The 19,828-nt window shown below is 49.1% G+C and overlaps 1 protein-coding gene across 1 annotated transcript in view; it reads right to left on the bottom strand.

Moving 5' to 3' along the window:
• Positions 1-19,828, bottom strand: part of FRMD1 (FERM domain containing 1) — a 74,877-nt gene that overhangs the window by 24,475 nt on the left and 30,574 nt on the right. The window contains exons 3-5 of the mRNA XM_029048713.2: positions 17,713-17,803; positions 3,479-3,558; positions 932-1,008 (exon numbers count right to left, since the gene is read on the bottom strand). Of these exons, the coding sequence (XP_028904546.1) occupies positions 932-1,008; positions 3,479-3,558; positions 17,713-17,803 (248 nt within the window). The remainder of the gene's footprint in view (positions 1-931; positions 1,009-3,478; positions 3,559-17,712; positions 17,804-19,828) is intronic.

The raw sequence follows: 19,828 nt of genomic DNA, 5'->3' as shown, positions 1-19,828 counted from the left end.
GAGGAGTCTTTTTTTAGAGTTTGTTCTGGCCCAGCCTTCTGTTTCTGGGCTGTCAGTCCTCCCCGAAGTCCGATCTGGATCTGTGCCGACACCAAAGAAGCCCCCGGGATGGGAAAGAGCCACATGAGCACCGAGGAAGGATGGTAGCACTGGAGAGGAGGAAAGGGGAGTGAGGAGCGGGGAGCGGGGCAGACGGAAGCAGAAGCGCACTGGGTGGGGAGAAGGGAAGGATGATCTCTGAGATCTCTCTGCCAACTTCTTGCTCCCTCCCTCCTGCCTGGAATCCCTTCCCTTTTCACATCTGGCAGAACACTGCTCTCTTCATCTCCAAGGCCCTTCTGGAATCACATCTTCTCCAGGAAGTCTTCCTGGCTTAATCTTTCATCTCCCCATCTTATTTCCCACACCTCCACTATTGCCACTTTATCATTTCTTTATCAACTCAAGGCTTTGGTATTCACATCGCTCCTGAGGGGAGAAGAGGGGAGGAGGACAGAGAGCGAAAGAGGCAAATGGAGGGAGAGTGGGGAGAATGGCGGAGAGAGGTGAATGGTGGGAGCGTGGTGAGGGGGGAAAGTCCAGAGAGAGGGGAGGAGGGTGGGAGACTGGGGAAGGGCAGGAGATGGGGGGGAGAGGGGGAGATGGGGAGAGGGCAAGATCCAAACTCCACTGTCAGCACTTTTGTACCCCAGAAAAGTCAAAAACTCAGTATGGGACAAATCCAAACTCAGGGAATGACCCTGTAGCTGGGATTCAGAGTCTAAACATGGAACGGGCCTACCAACTCTCCTGGAATCTCCTCAGCACCCAGCCAGTGCTCTGCAAACAGGTCTGCACACAACTTCCCCGGTTGGCTGAAAGGTTGATTGACGGGAGGATGGTCTGCCACCCGTTGGTAACCCAAGGGCCATTTAAAAATCGGAAAGCTTACGTTATAACCCTTCCATTTTCCACGTAGTACTGGACTCGGAAGAAGGCAATGAAAGGAGGGATGGGCTTCTTGTTTTCCTGTGAGACCGAAAGAATATGGGGAGAAAAAGAACAGGAGCTCACGGTGAGCACCTCACCAGACCCGCCAGCAGATCCTCCCCACCCACACCTCTAGCCTAGCAATCGGTCAATCATATTTACTGGGTGCTTACTGTGTGCAGAACACTGTACTAAGTGCTTGGGAGAGGACAACAAAACAATAAACAGACACATTCCCTGCCCACAACGAGCTAGAGAAGCAGCGTGGCTCAGTGGAAAGAGCATGGGCTTGGGAGTCAGAGGTCATGGGTTCTAATCCCGACTCTTCCACCTGTCAGCTGTGTGACTGTGGGCAAGTCACTTAACTTCTCGGTGCCTCAGTTACCTCATCTGTAAAATGGGGAATACGACTGTGAGCCACAGGTGGGACAACCTGATTGCCCTGTAGCTACCCCAGCGCTTAGAACAGTGGTCAGCACATAGTAAGTGCTCAACAAATACCAACATTATTATTATTCCAGGGTAAGACAGACATTGATATGAATAAAAAAATAAGTTATGGATATGGACATAAGTGCTGTGGGGCTGGGAGGGAGGATGAATAAAGTTAGCAGGTCAGGGTGATGCTGAAGAGAGTGGAAGAAGAGGAAAAGGGGGCTTAGTTGGGGAAAGCCTCTTGGAGGAAGTGTACCTTTAATAAGACTTTGAAGAGGGAGAGAGTAATTGTCTGTCGGATTTGAGGAGGGAGGGCGTTCCAGGCCAGAGGTAGGACGTGGGTGAGAGGTCCGTGGTGAGACGCAAGAGATGGAGGTACAGTGAGAAGGCTAGCATTAGAGGAGTGAAGCGTGCAGGCTGGGTTGGAATAGGAGAGTAGTGAGGTGAGGTATGAGGTGGCAAGGTGATTGACTGCTTTAAAGCCAACGGTGAGGAGTTTCTGTTTGAGCAGCCTAGCGCTGCTTGAGCCAAAAGGCCAGAGACAGAGAGGCCAGAGGTAGAGAGGCTGGAGGCAGAGAGACCAACGGTGGGAAGCCCAGACAGTTTGGAGGGGGACAGGCCAGAGGTGGAGAGACCAGCGGTGGAAAGGGTGGAGGTGGAGAGGCCGGAGGTGAAGAGGCCAGAGGAGGACAGGCTGGGGGTGGAGAGGCCAGCAAGGTGGCAGGCCTGGGCCATCATCGGTCACAGCTTATCCCGACACCCTGTGGGAGGCGGATGGGGCCGGGCAGGATGGGGGCCGTGGTTCTCTCGGGTGGCTGGCAAGGTCCCTGCAGGGGGAGATGCTCCCAGCAGCCTCTGCTCATGCCAATGATCCTTACGGTACACTTCTACCTGGGGCTCCCCCCAACAAAACATACACACCCCCCTCACACACACACACCTTCTTAATAAAAGAATACCTACCACAATCAGAATAAGAATAACAGTGCTCTGCACACATTAAGCACTTAATAAATATGATTGAATGAATGAATGCATAATTAAGAATTATGGCATTTGTTCAGCGCTTACTGTGTGCCAGGCACTGCGGTGGGGTGGATACAAGCAAATTGGGGGTGGACACAGTCCCTGTCCCTTGTGGGGCTCAGTCTCAATCCCCATTTTACAGCTGAGGTAACTGAGGCCCAGAAAAGTGAAGTGACTTACCCAAGGTCACACAGCAGACATGTGGCGGAGCTGGGATTAGGACCCAGGGCCTTCTGACACCCAGGCCTGTGCTCTTATTCACTAGGCCATGCTGTTCTCTCTCCCATTTAGACCGTGAGTCCCAGACTCAGGGACTGAGTCTGACTTGATTGCTCACATCTACACCAGCCCTTAGCACAGCACTTAGCACTGAGGAAGTCATTATCCCCCGTGTTCTTCTCAGGGGTCAGGCCTCCCAAAACGTTGGTGCCCAGGGCAGCTGCTTTGCTCAGAGGGGTGGCCCGGGGGAGACCGACCTCTCCGGCCAGACATCAGCACTTCTGGCCTTCCAGACCACCTCCATCGCACTCCCTTGGGCCAGAGCCTGGGTGGCAGGTGGGTGAACTTGATAATTTCAAAGTTTTGGAATCTCATGAGTCCCGGGACTGTGCTGTGTCTGGCTGGGCTCCTGGTCAAGGGCTGAGTGACCTCCAGAAGACTGGTGGTCCAGGCTGCGCGGTCGCTGCGAGCTGGGCAGGGAGCAGGCTCTTTCAGCGAAGCAGCGTGGCCTTGTGGATAGAGCACGGGCCTAGGAGCCAGAAGGACCTGGGTTCTAGTCACAGCTCCACCACTTGCCTGCAAGGTGACCTTGGGCAGATCAGTGCACTTCTCTGGGCCTCAGTTACTTCATCTGTAAAATGGGGATTAAGACCGTGAGCCCCTTGTAGGAAAAGGCCTTGTGTCCAACCTGATAACCTTGTACTTTCCCCAGGGCTTAGTACAGTGCTTGGCAAGAGTAAGGGCTTAATAAATATCACCATCATCATTATTACTATTATTATTTCACGGTGCTTCCTGTTTCCCAGAGCACGCCGGCTTTGCCACTTACTTGACCAATCTCCTTCTTCCAATCCTTCAGGAAGTATTTGCTGAGCTTCTGTTCCAGGTCCATGAACATGTACTCATTGTCTGAAATGAGAAAGAAACCCATCAGTCATCCATTCATTCACATTTACTGAGCTTTACTGTGTGCAGAACCTTGTACTAAGCACTTGGGAAAGTACAGTACTACAATAAACAATGACATTCTCTGCCCATGATGAGCTCACAGTCTAGAGTGGAGGAGACAGACATCAATACATCAATACATCAATCTGTTGCCGACTTGTTCATCCCAAGCGCTTAGTACAGTGCTCTGCACATAGTAAGCGCTCAATAAATACTATTGAAATACATATTGATCAAGTTAAATTATGGGATATAATAATAATAATAATAATGGTGGTTATTAAGCGCTTACTATGTGCAAAGCACTGTTCTAAGCGCTGGGGGGATACAGGCTGATCAGATTGTCCCACGTGGGGTTCACAGTTTTAATCCCCATTTTACAGATGAGGTATCAGAGGTGCAGAGAAGTTAAGTGACTTGCCCAAAGTCACACAGCTGGCAAGCGGTGGAGCTGGGATTAGAACCCATGACCTCTGACTCCCAAGTCCAGGCTCTTTCCACTAAGCCGTGCTGCTTCTCCACTGAGCCGTGCTGCTTTATATATACATAAGTGCTTTGGGTCTGGGAAGGGGGAAGAGCAGAGGTATAAATAAAATTACAGATATGTACATTAGTGCTTTGGGGCTGGGATGGGGGGAAGAGAAAAATAACTAAAATTATAGATAGGTACATAAGTGCTTTGGGGCTGGGTGAGAGGAAGAACAAAAGGAGTGAATCAGGGTGACTTAAAAGGGAATGAGAGATGAGGAAAAGTGGGGTTTAGTTAGGGAGGGCCCCTTGGAGGAAATGTGCCTTCAATAAGGTTTTGAGGCAGGAGGAGTAATTGTCTATCAGATTAGAGGAGGGAGGGCATACCAGGCCAGAGGTAGGACATGGGCCAGGGGTCGGAGGGGAGACAGGCGAGATAGAGGCAGAGTGAGAAGAATAGCACTAGGCGGCTCCATCGCTCAAGCCCTGTTGCTGACCCTGGCTGAATCCATCGATCGGTCAAATCCATCGATCGGTCAGTCAAGGGTATTAATTGGTATCATGGTACTGATGGTATTCAATCATGATCTCCAAACTCAGTGAATCAATCGATAGTATTTCCTGAGTGCTTACTACCTGTAGAGCACTGTACTAAGCAAGAGGCAGAATACCAAATGAAAAAATCAGTGGATCCGCTCCCTGACCATAACGAGCTTCCAGTCTAGAGGGAGAAAAGTGGAGTCATCTGGATTTGGGGAGAGGGGACAGGGATCCCAGGGAGATGCTTGTAGATTCTAAAGGGGGGCTGATGGCTCTCTCCCCAGAGCAGGAAGATCTCTTCTTCTGCAGGCTCCATAGTCCTATGGGTTCATACAGGGTTGCCCTCGCCCCTTGGGGAGGGGTCCTCTGGCTGGGACCAACCCTTCAATCGGCTTTGCTGCTGCCATCAGGGCAGCCAGGATTTTGGAAGAGGAGGAGATGGTACCAGCAAACACCCTTCTCTTCCCAACCTACTGGACCTGCCCTTCCCGCCTGCCCTCCCCACCTGCCCTCTCTAACAATCACAATAGTTATGCTCTTTCTTAAGTTCTTATTAGGTGTCAGTCACTGGGCTAAGCACTGAGATAGGTAGAGGATAATCAAACTGCACACAGTTCCTGTTCCACCCGGGTTTCTCTAAGGGACTGGGAGGACTGGTATGAAACTCCCATTTTACAGATGTGGAAAGGGGCACAGAGCAGTCAGTTGTCTTACCCAAGGTGGCACAGCATGTAAAAACAATAATTATGGCATTTATTACTCGCTTACTATGGGTCAAGCACCGTACTGAGCACTGGGGTAAATACAAGAAAATGAGATCGGACACAGTCCCTATCCCAGATGTCGCTCACGGTTTTAAGTAAGAGGGGGAACCGATATTTAAAACTCCTTTTACAAAGTGAGGAAAGTGGAGGCCCAGAGAAGTTAAGTGACTTATTCAAGGTCGCACAGTAGACAAGTGGCAGAGCCAGGATTAGAACTCAGTTGTCCTGGCACCCAGCCCAAGCTTTTCACATTAGGCCCCACTGCTCTGGGCCCTGCAGCAAAACTGGCAGAGAGCAGAAGACGACAAAGGGAAAGCAGCTTTAGCCACTCTGCCAGGGAGGGGTGGGTAGGAAGCACCATCACCAAACTCAATCAATCATATTCATTGAGCGCTTACTGGGTGCAGAGCACTGTACTAAGCACTTGGAAAGTACAATATAGCAATTAAGAGAGACAATTCCTGCCCACAACAGGCTTCACTGCACATAGGAAGCACTTAACAAATACCAAAATTATTATTAATCCCGGCTCCGCCACCTGCCTACTGTGTGACCTCAAACAAGGCACTTGACTTCTCAGTGCCTCTGTCTCCTCGACTGTAAAATGGGGTTCAACACCTGTTCTCCATTCTGCTTAGACAGTGAGCTCCACGCAGGGCAGGTCCTGTGTTTGACTTGATGATCTTTTCTCTGCTCCAGCACTTGGCACAGTGCTTGGCCCACAGCTAGGACAATGTGAAACCTCAGTCTCCTTTCTGGTAATTAGCCAAATTGATCAAGGTGGATGGGAGACTCCACTGCTAAACCTCAGAGGCCTTTGAGGGATGGTAGAGATTTGCCATCAAATCCTTCAAACCTGGCAACAGTTGACCCTTCAGGATTCTCCCATTCCCCCATCAGACTCCTCGGGGTCCTCACATTCCCTTTCCCATCCCTTCAGGTTCTCACATTCCCCATAGGTGTGACAAAGGGGTTTCTCCCAGCCTGGAGCACCCAGAGTGGCCGAAATTCCTCCTCACCCATCCACACCAGGCTTGTGTAGATGCCGGGTTAGGCACAAGCCTGGGCTTCCCTCCACCCCCTAGGCCTGGTCCTTTCAGCCTCTCCCTGCCCCCTCAGTCCTTCCCCTGCTAGCCAGGAATGTGGCTGGCATTCCAGTGTTAATGGAATGGAAATGGTCTGAATGCCAGAGTCCTCCACAAACCCTCCAGCTCCCACAAGAATAATCCTCCTCCTCCCTCTGAGATGACTGTGAGAGGATTCCTGAGGCAGTTTACAGGTCAGGGTGGCTGGACAAATTCTGCCCTCTGCTGAAACTGAAGGGGCTTAGGGATGAGTGCCGGGGTTCTACCTTGCCACGTTTGCCCATGGAGTCAGGAGCCCCCGCTGAAGGCCTGGGAGATCCCAGGGGCAACTGGCCATCCATTGGGGGCCCACAGCCTCCTGCCTTCTGGTGCTGGACTCTCCCCAGCAGGGCAAAGGTCAGAATGTGTGCACAGAAGCGGGGCCTGGCCCACAAGGAGGAAGCCTGGATCCCCGGCTACCCAGCCTGGACCATCTCCAGTTCTGGCAACTGAGGAAAGGGAGCAGGCCCTACCAGGAAACTCTCTGCTCCTCAGACTACCACCAATATAGGCTAGGTGGGCATGATGCCAGAGCAAAACTTTACCCATGTGAATCCGCAGGAAACACAGGGCTGTCAGAAACTTGTGATTCCCAGGTTGGCCCCAGCCTCAGGCCAGCCTTGGCCCCAGCCTCAAGCCCCTCTTGACTTCCGGCTAACACCTCAACAGCTGTGAACCAGTGACGATCCAACTCTGCCCTATCAATCAATCAGTCAAATTTATTGAGTGCTTACTGTGTGCAGAACACTGTATTAGTCACTTAGGGAGTGTATGATATAAGCAGCATGGCTCATGGATAGAGCACGGGCCTGGGAGTCAGGGGGGACCTTGTTTCTAATCCAAGCTCCACAACTTGTCTGCTGTGTGACCTGGGATTAGTCACTTCACCTCTCTGGGCCTCAATTACCTCAGCTGTAAAATGGGGATTAAGACTGAGCCGCCGGTGTGAGGGATTCTGTCCAACCTAATTAGCTTGAATCTACCCCAGTGCTTATTACCTGGCACATAGTAAACACTTAACAAGTACCATGAAAATGCAGAGTTGGCACAGAGTTCCCTGCCCACAATGAGCTTACCACCTAGAGGGGGAGACAGATATTAATATAAGTAATTAGGGATATGTACATAAGTGCTGTGGGGCTGAGGGAGGGGTGAATTTAGGGTAGAAATCCAAGTGCAAAGGTGACGCAGAAGGGAGAAGGGAATGAGAGCTTGGTTGGGGAAGGCCTCTAGAAGATGTGCCTTTAATAAGGAAGGCTTTGAAGGGGCAGAGAGTGGTCATTTGTCAGATATGAAGAGGGAGGGTGTTCCAGGCCAGAGGCAGAACATGGGTGAGTGGCTGGCAGCAAGATAAATGAGATGGGGGTGCATGAGTTGGCTGGCACTAGTGGAGTTAAGCGTGCACACTGGGTTGTAGTAGGAGAGTAGGGTGAGGTGAGGCAGAAGGGGGCAAGGTGCTGGAGTGCTTTAAAGCCATTGGTAATTTCGGTTTGATGCGGAGGTGGATGGGCCTGTGATCTTGAGGAGTTGGGAAACACAGACTGAACATTTTTCTAGAAAAATGCCGTAGGACCTCTGGGTCCGATTTGATTTTAACGTGGATACCCAGATGTATTCTGGGACACGCTTCCGTCCCCTCTCACATGCTGGGCACAAAGCAGAGGGGCTGACAGGGAAGGAAGGGTTGGTGAGGAGAGGAGCTTGTCCCCACAGGCAACCGTTCAGAGCTTCAGTTTGCCCCGGATCTAAGCAAGCCAGAAAATCCGGCCTAGAAGGCCACAATGTAAATAGATGGAAATAGATAACTGTGAAGTTTGTGTCCTCCCAGCAGTCATTTGATAAATATATATTTACAGATTCAGCCATTTATCCACTTATCCATCTTCCACTCTTGTCATATCCCCTTTTCCTTTTAAACAATTTGGGCTAACCTCTCTCCTTGATGGCAGGGACTGCATCATTTTCATTCCAGAGGTTTAGAACATTGCTCTGCACGCGGAGAATACCTCATTATTCTTTGCATTAGTAGAAGAAAACGGCTCTGAAGGTGAAATTTTCATGTGAGCACGTGGAACTGAAAAGGCCAATGTGAGACTTGCAGTCCTGGCCACACTGTACACTTAAAAATGGCCCCTTTTCATACTGCCCACTTGAAGCTCGCAGTGCCAGGCGCTGTTTTCACTTTTGCTCCTGTCTCCCATGCCTTTCAAAGTTTCTGATCAAAAGAGCTGCTCCTTTTTTAATCACAGAAACTGACTCCCGGTTTTCAGCTGCAATGCAGCACTGACTGATTCAGGCTTTTATCTTACCGTTGTCTCAAAATGCTTCCTCGGTCCTCCCCTGCTTTTGGTTTCCCAGCTTCCTAGGCACAGCAATTGTTTGGGTATCCTGCTGTTATTCCTTCTTCTCCTGTTCCCCTCCCAGGGTAGGTGTGTTGAGGTGAGCATAGCTGTGATGCTACGAGAATTAATTCCAGAGCTTCACTGCTTGTGAAACAGTGGTGTAGGTGAGGTGAGTTGGCGGGTGGGGACAGGGCATATGGGGAGTGGAGAAAAATAAATTCAAAGCCTCCATCATGTGACAGGAGGGACTTTGTAAAGAAAAAAAACTTTAAAAAATTATATTTTCAGGCAAATTACTTAATTTCATAGTTTCAAAGCCTAATACTGTTTTATTGAAGAATCTCTCCCTTAAAAAAATCTTCAGTGGAAGATGATCTCCCTAAATTGTATATGTACATTCTATTGCTTCAATGCATATGGTACAAGGGATGGAGACTCCTTGTGGGGTGGGATCATGTCTTCTGACTCTCTTGTGCTTCTAGGCCATGGGAAGCAGCATGACCTAGTGGATAGAGCATGGGCCTGGGAGTCAAAAGGTCCTGGGTTCTAATCCCGTCTCTGCCACCTTGGGCAAATCGTTTCACTTCTCTGAGCCTCGGTTCCCTCATCTGTCAAAAGGGAATTAAGACTGTGAGCCCCATGTGGAACAGGGACTGGGTCCAACCTGATTAACTTGGATCCATCCCAGCACTTAGAATTGTGCTTGACACATATTAGGCATTTAACAAATACCATAATCATTATTAAATTCCTCTCCTAAGAGCCTAGTACAGTGAAAACTGTGAGCCCCACTTGGGACAAGGACTGTGTCCATCCTGATTACCTGGTATCTAACCCAGCGCTTAGGACAGTGCCTGGAACGTAGGAAGTTCTTAACTAATACCATCATTATTTATTATTAGTAAGCGTTCAAGACATACCACTGATTAACTATTGGGAGTGTGCAAGTGTGTTTCCAGCTGAGGACGGTGATGAGCGCTCATCATGGATAGTCCAGATTTGGTGGGGGGCCCTTAGTCAAAAGCAGGGTTTTGGTTTCTTGCCACCTCAGGATTCTACTCCTTGTAGGAAGCTGCTTGCAAATCTTGATCTGACAATTCTAGACGCTATTTCATCATTACCTTCTCAGTAGGAAATATAAGACAAACAAGTTGCTCTAAACATTCCTGCGAAGGCTCTACATAGAAAGAGTTACTTTTTTAGTGGCACTTGTTAAGCACTTACTATGTGCCAAATCAATTCAATCGTATTTGTTGAGCGATTACTGTGTGCAAAGCGCTGAACTAAGTACTTGGGAGAGTACAATATAACGCCAGGTGCATTCCTCACTCACAATGAGCTCACAGTCTAGAAGGGAGGGCCAAGCACCATACTAAGCGCTGGGGCATATACAAGGTAATCAGGTTGGACACAGTCCCTGTCCCACCTGGGGCTCACCATCTTCATCTCCATTTTACAGATGAGGTAACGGAAGCACAGAGAAGTGAAGTGACTTGCCTAAGGTCACACAGCAGACAAGTGGCAGAATCAGGTCCTCTGCTTCCCAGACCAGTGCTTGGCAAAATCACTGTGGGCAGGGAACGTGTCTACCAACTCTGTTACACTGTACTCCCCCAAATGCTTAGTACAATGCCCTGCACACAGTAGCCCTCAGTAAATACTGAGTCGTTCATTCATTCAATTGTATTTATTAAGTGCTTACTGTGTGCAGAGCACTGTACTAAGTGCTCGGGAGAGTACAATACAACAATAAACAGACACATTCCCTGCCCACAATGAGCTTACAGCCTAGAGGGCAAAACAGACATTAATAGAAATAAATGACAAATATGTTCATAAGTGCTATAGGGCTGGGAGCGGGGATGAATAAAGGGAGCAAGTCAGGGCAATGAAGAAGGGAGTGGGAGGGCTTAGTCCAGGAAGTCCTCTTGGAGGAGATGTGCCTTCAGTAACGCTTTGAAGAGGGAAGAGTACTTGTCAGATAAGAGGAGGGAGGGTGTTCCAGGCCAGAGGCAGAACAAGGATGAAGGATTGGAAGTGAGATAGACGAGATCCTAGTACAGTGAGAAGGTAAGCGCATTAAAGAAGCAAAGTGTGAAGACTGGGTTGCAGTAAGAGAGGCGAGGTAAAGGGGACGAGATGATTGAGTGCTTTAACGCCAATGGTGAGCCGTTTTGTTTGAAGCAGAGGTGGATGGGCAACCACTGGAGTTTTTTGAGGAGTGGGGTGGTATGTCCAGAATGCTTCTGTAGAAAAATGATCCAGGCAGCAGAGTGAAGTATGGGCTGGAGTGGGGAGAGACAGGAAGCTGGGAGGTCAGCAGGGAAACTGATTTCAGTAATCCAGGTGGGATATGACTGTATTAACATGGTAAAAGTTTGGATGGTGAGGAAAGGGTGGATTTTTTTTATCTATGTTGTGAAGGTGGGACTGACAGGATTTAGTGATGAACTGAATATGTGGGTTGAACGACAGAGAGGAGTAAAGGATAATGGCAAGTTTATGGGCTGTTGAGACAGGAAGGATGGTGGTGCCATCTACAGTGATGGGAAAGTGAAGGGGATGACAGGGTTTGAGTGGGAAGATAAGGAGCTCTGTTTTGGACAAGTTAAGTTTGAGCTGACGGGAGGACATCCAGGTAGAGATGTCTTGAAGGCAGGAGGAAATGTGAGACTGCAGAGAGGGAGAGAGATCAGGGCTCGAGATGTAGATTTTGGTATCATTTGCATTAGAGAAGCAGCGTGGCTCAGTGGAAAGAGCACGGGCTTTGGAGTCAGAGTTCATGAGTTCGAATCCCGGCTCTGCCACTTGTCAGCTGTGTGACTGTGGGCGAGTCACTTCACTTCTCTGTGCCTCAGTTACCTCATCTGTAAAATGGGGATGAAGACTGTGAGCCCCATGTGGGACAACCTGATTCCCCTGTGTCTACCCCAGTGCTTAGAACAGTGTTCTGCACATGGTAAGCGCTTAACAAATACCAATATTTCCCCTGTGTCTACCCCAGCGCTTAGAACAGTGCTCGGCACATAGTAAGCGCTTAACAAATACTAACATTATTATAAAGGGGTAGTTGAAGCCATGGGAGCAAACGTGTTCTCCAAGGGAGTGGGTGTAGCTGGAAAATAGAAGGGGACTCAGAACTGAACCTTGAGGGAGCCCCACAATTAGGGGGTGGGAGGGAGAAGAGGAGTCTGCAAAGGAATCTGAGAATGAGCATCCAGAGAGACGGGAGGAGAACCAGGAGAGGATAAAGTCAGCAAAGCTGAAGTTGGATAATGTTTCCAGGAGAAGGGGGTGGCCGACAGTGTCAATGGCAGCTGAGAGGTCGAGGAGGATTAGGATGGAGTAGAGGCTGTGGATTTGGCAAGGAGATCATTGGTCACCTTTGAGAGGGTGGCTTCTGTGGACGGATACCAAATTGGAGGAGGTCCGGGAGAGAATTGGAAGAGAGGAACTTGAGACAGTGAGTGTAGACAACTCCCTCAAGGAGTTTGGAGGGGAATGTGGGAGGGAAATGGGGAGATAACTGCGGGGGGAGGGGGTCAAGGGAGGGGCTTTTTTAGGATAGCTCCTTCTCCAGTCCAATGGATGGTTGCCTTCCCACCAGAAGAATTCAGGGCCCAGAAATGGATCTATCTAAATTGATTTAAGTGCCAGGTCACACCCAGACGTCCAAATCAACTTGTTGCCGTCTTCCAGAGGAATTAGTGGACTCCGGAAAGGGATCTAGCTAAATGCTCCCTCCCGGTCACCCAAGCTCTATAAATGAATGAATATACCCCCTAATACCCTCACACAGCTGCTGATAAGCCTAACAATCCTCTTTTGTATGCACTCACCCTACCCAGCCCAGCCAACAATGCTGGGCCTCATCCTCTCACAATAGAAACAAATATACCCATTCCTGTGGGCAGGTCCTCCCCCTTTCCCCTCACCCTGCCTAGAACTGACCTCCAATAGGACTCTGGTCCAAAACAGACTACTCTCTTTGCCTGCCTTTTTTCCCGTTCAGGTTTGTCCAGAGGAAAGAGCCCAGGCTTGGGAGTCAGAGGTCATGGGCTCTAATCCCAGCTCCACCTCTTGTTGGCTATGTGACCTTGGGCAAGTCACTTCACTTCTCTGGGCCTCAGTTCCCTCATCTGTATAATGGGGATTAAGACTGTGAGCCCCACGTGGGACAACCTGATTACCCCTCTATCTACCCCAGGGCTTAGAACCGTGCTTGGCACATTCTAAGTGCTTAACAAATACCATCATTATTATTCAGAAAGCTGTGGGGCATAGAATAAACTGTGGGATGTAGAGACCTTCTCTGGGTTGCTTCCCATTATCAATCAGTCATTTATTGAGTGCTTACTAGGTGGTAAGCACTATACTAAGCTTTTGGGAAAGTACACTATGGTAATATAACAGACACATTTCCTGCCCACAGTGAGCTTACAGTCTAGATATAAATGTTTCTCTGGGACCCTAGACTGTCCATTTCCTACTGATTGCTCAATTGCTCGGCACCCTATAGGAGCACAATGCAATAATAATAATAATTGTATTTGCTAAGCCCTTACTATGTGCCAGAAACTGTTCTAAGTGCTGGGGTGAATTCAAGCAAACTGGGTTGGATGCAGTCCCTGTCCCACATGGAGCTCACAGTCTTAATCCCCGTTTTACAGATTGAGGCATAGAGAAGTGAAGTGACTTGCCCAAGGTCACACAGTAGACAAGTGGCATAGCCAGGATTAGAACCCAGGCCTGTGCTCCAACCATTATACCATGCTGCTTCCCAGATCCTTTCCCATTAAGCAAGGCAAAAGGGAAAAAGATTTTTGAATCTTGTTGAAGGTAGAATGTGATAAAACCATGTGACTGAGTTGAATTTTGCAACTTTTCCCATCCAGATTTTTTTTTCCCTCCCCATGCGTTTATCTTCCTTTCCCACATTTGTCGCCACTTACGTTCTCTAAGTCACCTTCCCCACCAAGCCAAAAGCGCATGATCCTGGATCCCTCCACTTCATTTCTCAGGATAGGAGAGTTCTGCTTCTCCCCAGCTCCCCAAAGGCCCTCAGAACTCTGAACTGGACTGGGGTGCAGTGAGTGGTGCTAGGGTTAGGTGAAGTGCCCAGGCAGGACTGTCTCAAATGCTACAATTCTGTGCTCTGCATTGCAGCAGCAGCAGCATGGCCTTGTGGTTTATAGTGCGAGCCTGGGAGTCAGAAGTACCTGGGTTCTAATCCCTGCTCCGGCACTTGTCTACTGGGTGACCTTGAGCAAGTCACAATTTCTCTGTGCCCTGGTTACCTCATATGTAAAATGGGGATTAAACTATGGTCCCCATGTGGGACATAGACTGTCCCCAACTTGATTAGCCAATACCTACCCCAGTGCATAAAACAGTACTTGACACACAGTATGCACTTAACAGACACCATCATATTTAAGCTCTAAATAAATTCCTTTGATCGACCAATCTACTCTCACTCAATGGTATTTACTGAGTGCTTACTGTTTGCAATCAGTACAATCAGAGCACTGTACTAAATGCTTGGGAGAGTACAATATATAACAGACACATTACCTGCCCACAATGAGCTTATGGTCTAGAGGGGGAGACATTCACAAAAATAAATTACGGATATATACAAAGTGCTGTGGGACTGGGAGGGGGAATGTAACAAGGGAGCAAGTCAGGGCACTGCAAGAAGGAGTGAAAGAAAAGGAAAAGACGACTTAGCCAGGGAAGGTTTCTTGAAGGAGATCTGCCTTAATTAATGCTTTGAAGTGGGGGAGAGTAATTGTTGGAAATGAAGAGGGAGGGCATTCCAGGCCAGAGGCAGGACATGGGCTAAAGATCAGAGGAGAGATAAGGATGAAAGGTCAGAGGAGAGAGAAATGAGATTGCGGAACAGTGAGAAGGTTGGCATTAGAGGAGCAAAGTGTGCGGACTGGGTTGTGGTGGGAGAGTAGCGAGGAGAGGTAGAAGGGCACAAGCTGATTGAGTTCTTTAAAGCCGAAGGTGAAGAGTTTCTGTTTGGTGGGATGGGCAACCACTGGAAGTTCTTGAGGATTGAGGACACATGGACTGAACATTTTTGTCAAAAATGATCCAGGAAGCAGAGTGACACATGGACGGGAGTGGGGAGAGACAGGAGGCAGGAAGGTCAGCAAGGAGGCTGGTACAGTAATCAGGGCGACATAGGATAATAATGATGACATTTGTTAAGTGCTTACTATCTGTAAAGGACTGTACTGAGAGCTCGAGAGTACACTACAGCAGAGTTGGTAGACATGTTCCCTGCCCACAGTAAGCATACCATCTAAAGGGACTTATCACTGAGAAATAACTTACTAGGAAAGGGCTAAAGCCGGCACAGCTCCATGGGGATTTAGAAGACAAGGCTCACATAATTTTACCAAAATTCTGTTTACTAGCTCTGTTTTACCTTCCCAACTGCTTAGTACAGTGCTCTGCACTCAGCACTCGGATACTATCATATGAATTAATAAAAATCCAGTTTGGGTCATTCATGCCTAGCTGCATAAAAACCCCAAGAGAGCTGGAGAAATCCCAACTCCGGAAATGCCCTGGGTTACTTTTCCATTTGAACATATCTTCTCACATCTCGGGTAATTTTCGGAGAGGCTGCTGAAGATTAAGGGTGAGAGCAAGGAAAATTGGATGGCAACTCTCAATGATTCATTCTTCAGAGAAAGTCATAGAATAATAATAACGATAATAACGGTGGAATTGATCAACTATATCAAGGTTCCAAGAAAGCTCTGTGGGACGGGCTGAAGTGGGAGACAGCAAAATGAAATCAGGAATGGTCCCTGGCCCCAGTCTCATTCATCTAAAAGGGAGAAGGAGCGTGGCCTAATGGGTAGAGCACAGGCCTGGGTGACAGGAGGACCTGAGTTCTAATCCTGGACCGGCACTTAATTGCTCTATGACCTTGGGCAAGTCATTTTACTTCTCTAAGCCTCCGTTACCCCATCTGTAAAATGGGAATTAAGCTTATGAGCCCCATGTCGGAAATGGGCTCTGTCCAACTTGATTAACTTGCATCTACCTCAGTGCTTAGTACAGTGCCTGGCACATAGTAAGCTCTTAATACCATTTAAAAAAAAGGTGCAGGGGAGAGAAAGGAGAGTTTCTGAGAGTTCTGTTTGGCTCTACAGGCCTCAGGTTCTTCCACGTTTTACACCCTCAAAATGGTGCCGAAAATTCCCGTTCCCCCAGTGACTTGACACTTCAGAAACTCTTGCCAAAACCACTGATCGACCGCGCGACTAGAAGAAGAAGACCGTAATTCCGTCATGGATACGCGCAGATGGTTCCTGAATGGAAGGCTGACTCTCCTTGGATACAGTGCCATGCCTGAGAGGACGTTTAGCAGCTGTGTGTAAGCGGCTCGAATGTACCCATTTGGGCTAATGGCATCATCTGGCCATCAAGCGAGCCGTGGCCTTTGTGGCCCTGGTAGGGCTGATGGGAGTAGATCTCATTTCACCCGGCCTTACATATGGCTACATTTCAGAGACAGATGCAGAAGAGAGATCCCTACTCCCTTTTCTAGCCCAAGAGCAAAGCAGAGGGAGGGCATGTTATTTTTCTCTCTCCTCCCTTCCCCTTCCTCTCTCTAGTAATTGTGTATTTGATAAGCACTTGCTATGTGCCAGGCACTGCACTAAGCAGTGGGGTAGGTACAGATGATGATAATAACAACAAAGTTATTAATGGCATTTGTTAAGCCCTTATTATATGCCAGACACTGTCCTCAATGCCGGAGTAGATACAAGCAAATAGAGCTGGACCCAGTCCCTGTCCCATGGGGGGCTCACAGACTCAATCCCCATTTTACAGATGAGGTAACTGAGGTACAGAGAAATCAATTCACTTGCCCAAAGTCACCCAGCAGAATTAGAACCCATGACCTTATGACTTCTGGCCCAAGCTCAATCCACTAAGCCATGCTTGAACACCATCCCTGTCTCATGTGGGGTTCACAGCCTTAATCTCCATTTTACAGATGAGGTAACTGAGGCCCAGAAAAGCGAAGTGACTCCCCAAGGTCACACAGCAGACAAGTGGGGAAGCCAGGATTAGAATCCAGGCTCTTCTAAGTCCCAGGCCTGTGCACTAGCCACTAGGCCATGCTGCTTCCCTCTCTCCCATCATGTCTCTCCCGCCCTCTCTCCCTTCTCCACAGCCAAGAAGAAGGAAGGAAGATAAGTCACTTGGGTAACCCCAAATAACCGTGCCACCGATGGGTCTGAAATCACAGCAGTGAGGACAAGGAGTACATGTTGAACTCCTCAGCAGCACAGTTGGATATAGGATCTGACGCAGTTTACTTGAGTCCTGATTCACTCTAAACTGTAAGCTCCTTCCGTTGGACTGTACTCTCCCAAGAGCTTAATATAGTGCTCTGCTCATAGTAAGCACTCACTAAATACGACTGATAGATGTTCTTTTATCGATCAACACCCTCCCGGTCTCCTCCCATTAGAAGGTGGTAACCTATCCCTGTGGGCAGGGAATTAATCAACTGATAGTATTTACTGAGCACTTCCTATTTGCAGAGCATGGAACTAAGCGCTTGGGAAAGAAAAATATGACAGTTTCGGTAGACATGTTCTCTGCCCTGAAGAAGCTTACAGTCTAGCGGGAATGTGTCATTTCCTTATTCTCTGATCTCCCAGGAGCACAGGGTACAAAGTGGGCGCTCAATAAATGCTACGATGTACCCCAAGAACAGACAAAGGTGACGTCTGCTGCACTGGTCAGGATCGGTTCCGAGTCCCCTTCCAAAACAGGCCGAGGGGGGTGGTCCAGGGGCCCCTGTGTTAGACCCTCCTACCGTCAAGGGTTAACACTTACTTTGGACAACACTGAGGCCAAAAAAGTGAGGTTCTTTAATGTTCAGTGCAGCACATACTTGCTGGAAGAGTTCCTGTCCCGTGGCTTTCACCTGTAAAGAGAACAGACCGGCCCAAATTAAGGCACGGTGGACGTATCTGAAGGCGAAGCAGAGCTGATGGCTGGGGACGAGTCAGAAATGAGACAGAGTAAGTTAGCCAGCCGATCGTATTTACTGAGCGCTTGCTGTGTGGAGAGCACTGTACTAAGCGCTCGGGAAAGTACAACAGAACAGACCTATTCCGTGCCCACAACGAGCTTACAGTGCAGACACCCTGAGGAGGATAGGGTGTCCCTTATGGGCTAGAGGGATGGGCTAGCCATGGATCTCTGCTTCTGCAGTGGACAGTGAAGGGCTGACTCCAATGTGGAGGCTCGGCTAACCCAGCTTCCACGAAACGGCCACCCCATTGCTACTCCGGGTGAAGGCAGTTAAAGAGGGGCTTTCTCCAAGGTGCCATGCTCCTGATTCCTACTGAAGTTCTCCCGGGAAGCAGTGCAGCCTAGTGGAAAGAACCCAGGCCTGGGAGTCAGAGGACCTGGGTTCTAACCCAGGCTCTGCAACCTTTTTTTTAAGCGCTTAGTAGGTTCCAGGCACTGTTCTAAATGCTTGGGTAAGACCAAGGTAATCAGGTTGGACTCGGTTCCTGCCCCACATGGGGCTCACAATCCTCATTCCCATTTTACATATGAGCTAACTGAGGCACAGAGAAGTGAAATGACTTGCTCAAGGTCACCTGGCAGACAAGTAGCAGACCCGAGACTAGAACCTAGGACCTTCTGACTCCTGGGTCCATGATCTATCCACTAGTCCATTCCCCTTGTTTGCTGTGTGACCTTGGACAAGTCACTTCACTTCTCTGGGTCTCAGTTCCCTTATCTTCAAAATGGGGATTCAATACCTGTTCATTTTCCAACTTAGACTCTGAGCTCCATATGCGCTCAATAGATGCCACTGCGTAATTGTGTGTTTGAAAGTACAGAGGAAGGCGCCATCAGAGAATCGAGGAGCTGAAGATGGTGCTCGGTGAGGGAAGAAGAGCGGGTACATTGCCTGACCCAAGGATGGCAGGAAACCATCTCCACGTCCCTGGCAGAGCCGGAGCCCCTGAACACTCAATCAGCTGATGTGTCTGTTTATTATTGTACCGTACTCTCCCAAGCCACTCAGGGTTGCACCTAGAGAGTTTCTAGTACTCTACCAATCTCGACTATGGGAAGGAAAGTCAAGCAGAGGCCTACCCATTCCATTCCTAGCTTGGGCAGTGGCTAGCTAGTGGCATGCAATCTATTTCAAGTCAAGACTCACCTATGCTGGGCAGCAGCGGCATGGGAGAGAGTCGAGGGTGGAGATTCAAGATTACTGCATGGAAGGCGGCAATGGTAAACCGCTTCCGTGTTTTTACCAAGAAAACTCCACAGATCCACTACCAGAAAGACTGCAGATGGAGGAGGGAGTCCTGGGAGAGATATGTCCATGGCATCGTTATGGGTTGGAGATGACTCGAGAGCAGAAGACAAGACAATCTGTTAAGCGGCTACTGTGTGCCAGGCACTAACTAGATGGCAAGTTTGTCGTGGGCAGGGAATTTATCTGTTTATTGTTATATTGTACTCTTCCAAGCACTTAGTACAGTGCTCTGCACACAGTAAGTGTTCAGTAAATACGACTGACTGGCTGACTTACCTGCCCACCCCTAAGGGCCTGGTTGCCGTGAAGCCAATGGTCTGTCCTGAGGGAAAACTGTAGAACCAAAACAAAGCAAGCAGTGGGCCAGCCCGTGGAGCCAAGGATTAATCTGTGCCAGCATGCCAAGTGCCCACGTCAGCGGGGTGCCATACCTGCCTGGGGCGAGATATCAGGTGTCTCGGTGGGGAGAAACAGGGCCAAGGCCTAGCCCTTTCTCCTGGAAGGGTTTTCGGCTGGCTCTGCTTCAGCGGGGCTGAACCTGGAGCCCCTGTGCTGCCTTTCCAGTTTGGAACGCCCCAGAGACATGTCCTAAAATGGAGTCCTGGAAACTCCTTTCAGAATTCTCGCCACCAGAGTGGATTGTGGTGGTGCTGGTGGTGGAGGCGG

Source organism: Ornithorhynchus anatinus, chromosome 21 (assembly GCF_004115215.2).
Source record: "Ornithorhynchus anatinus isolate Pmale09 chromosome 21, mOrnAna1.pri.v4, whole genome shotgun sequence".
Classification (NCBI taxonomy): domain Eukaryota; kingdom Metazoa; phylum Chordata; class Mammalia; order Monotremata; family Ornithorhynchidae; genus Ornithorhynchus; species Ornithorhynchus anatinus.
The sequence above is the reverse complement of the archived record's forward strand: the minus strand, read 5'-3'. Positions and strand labels throughout refer to the sequence as shown.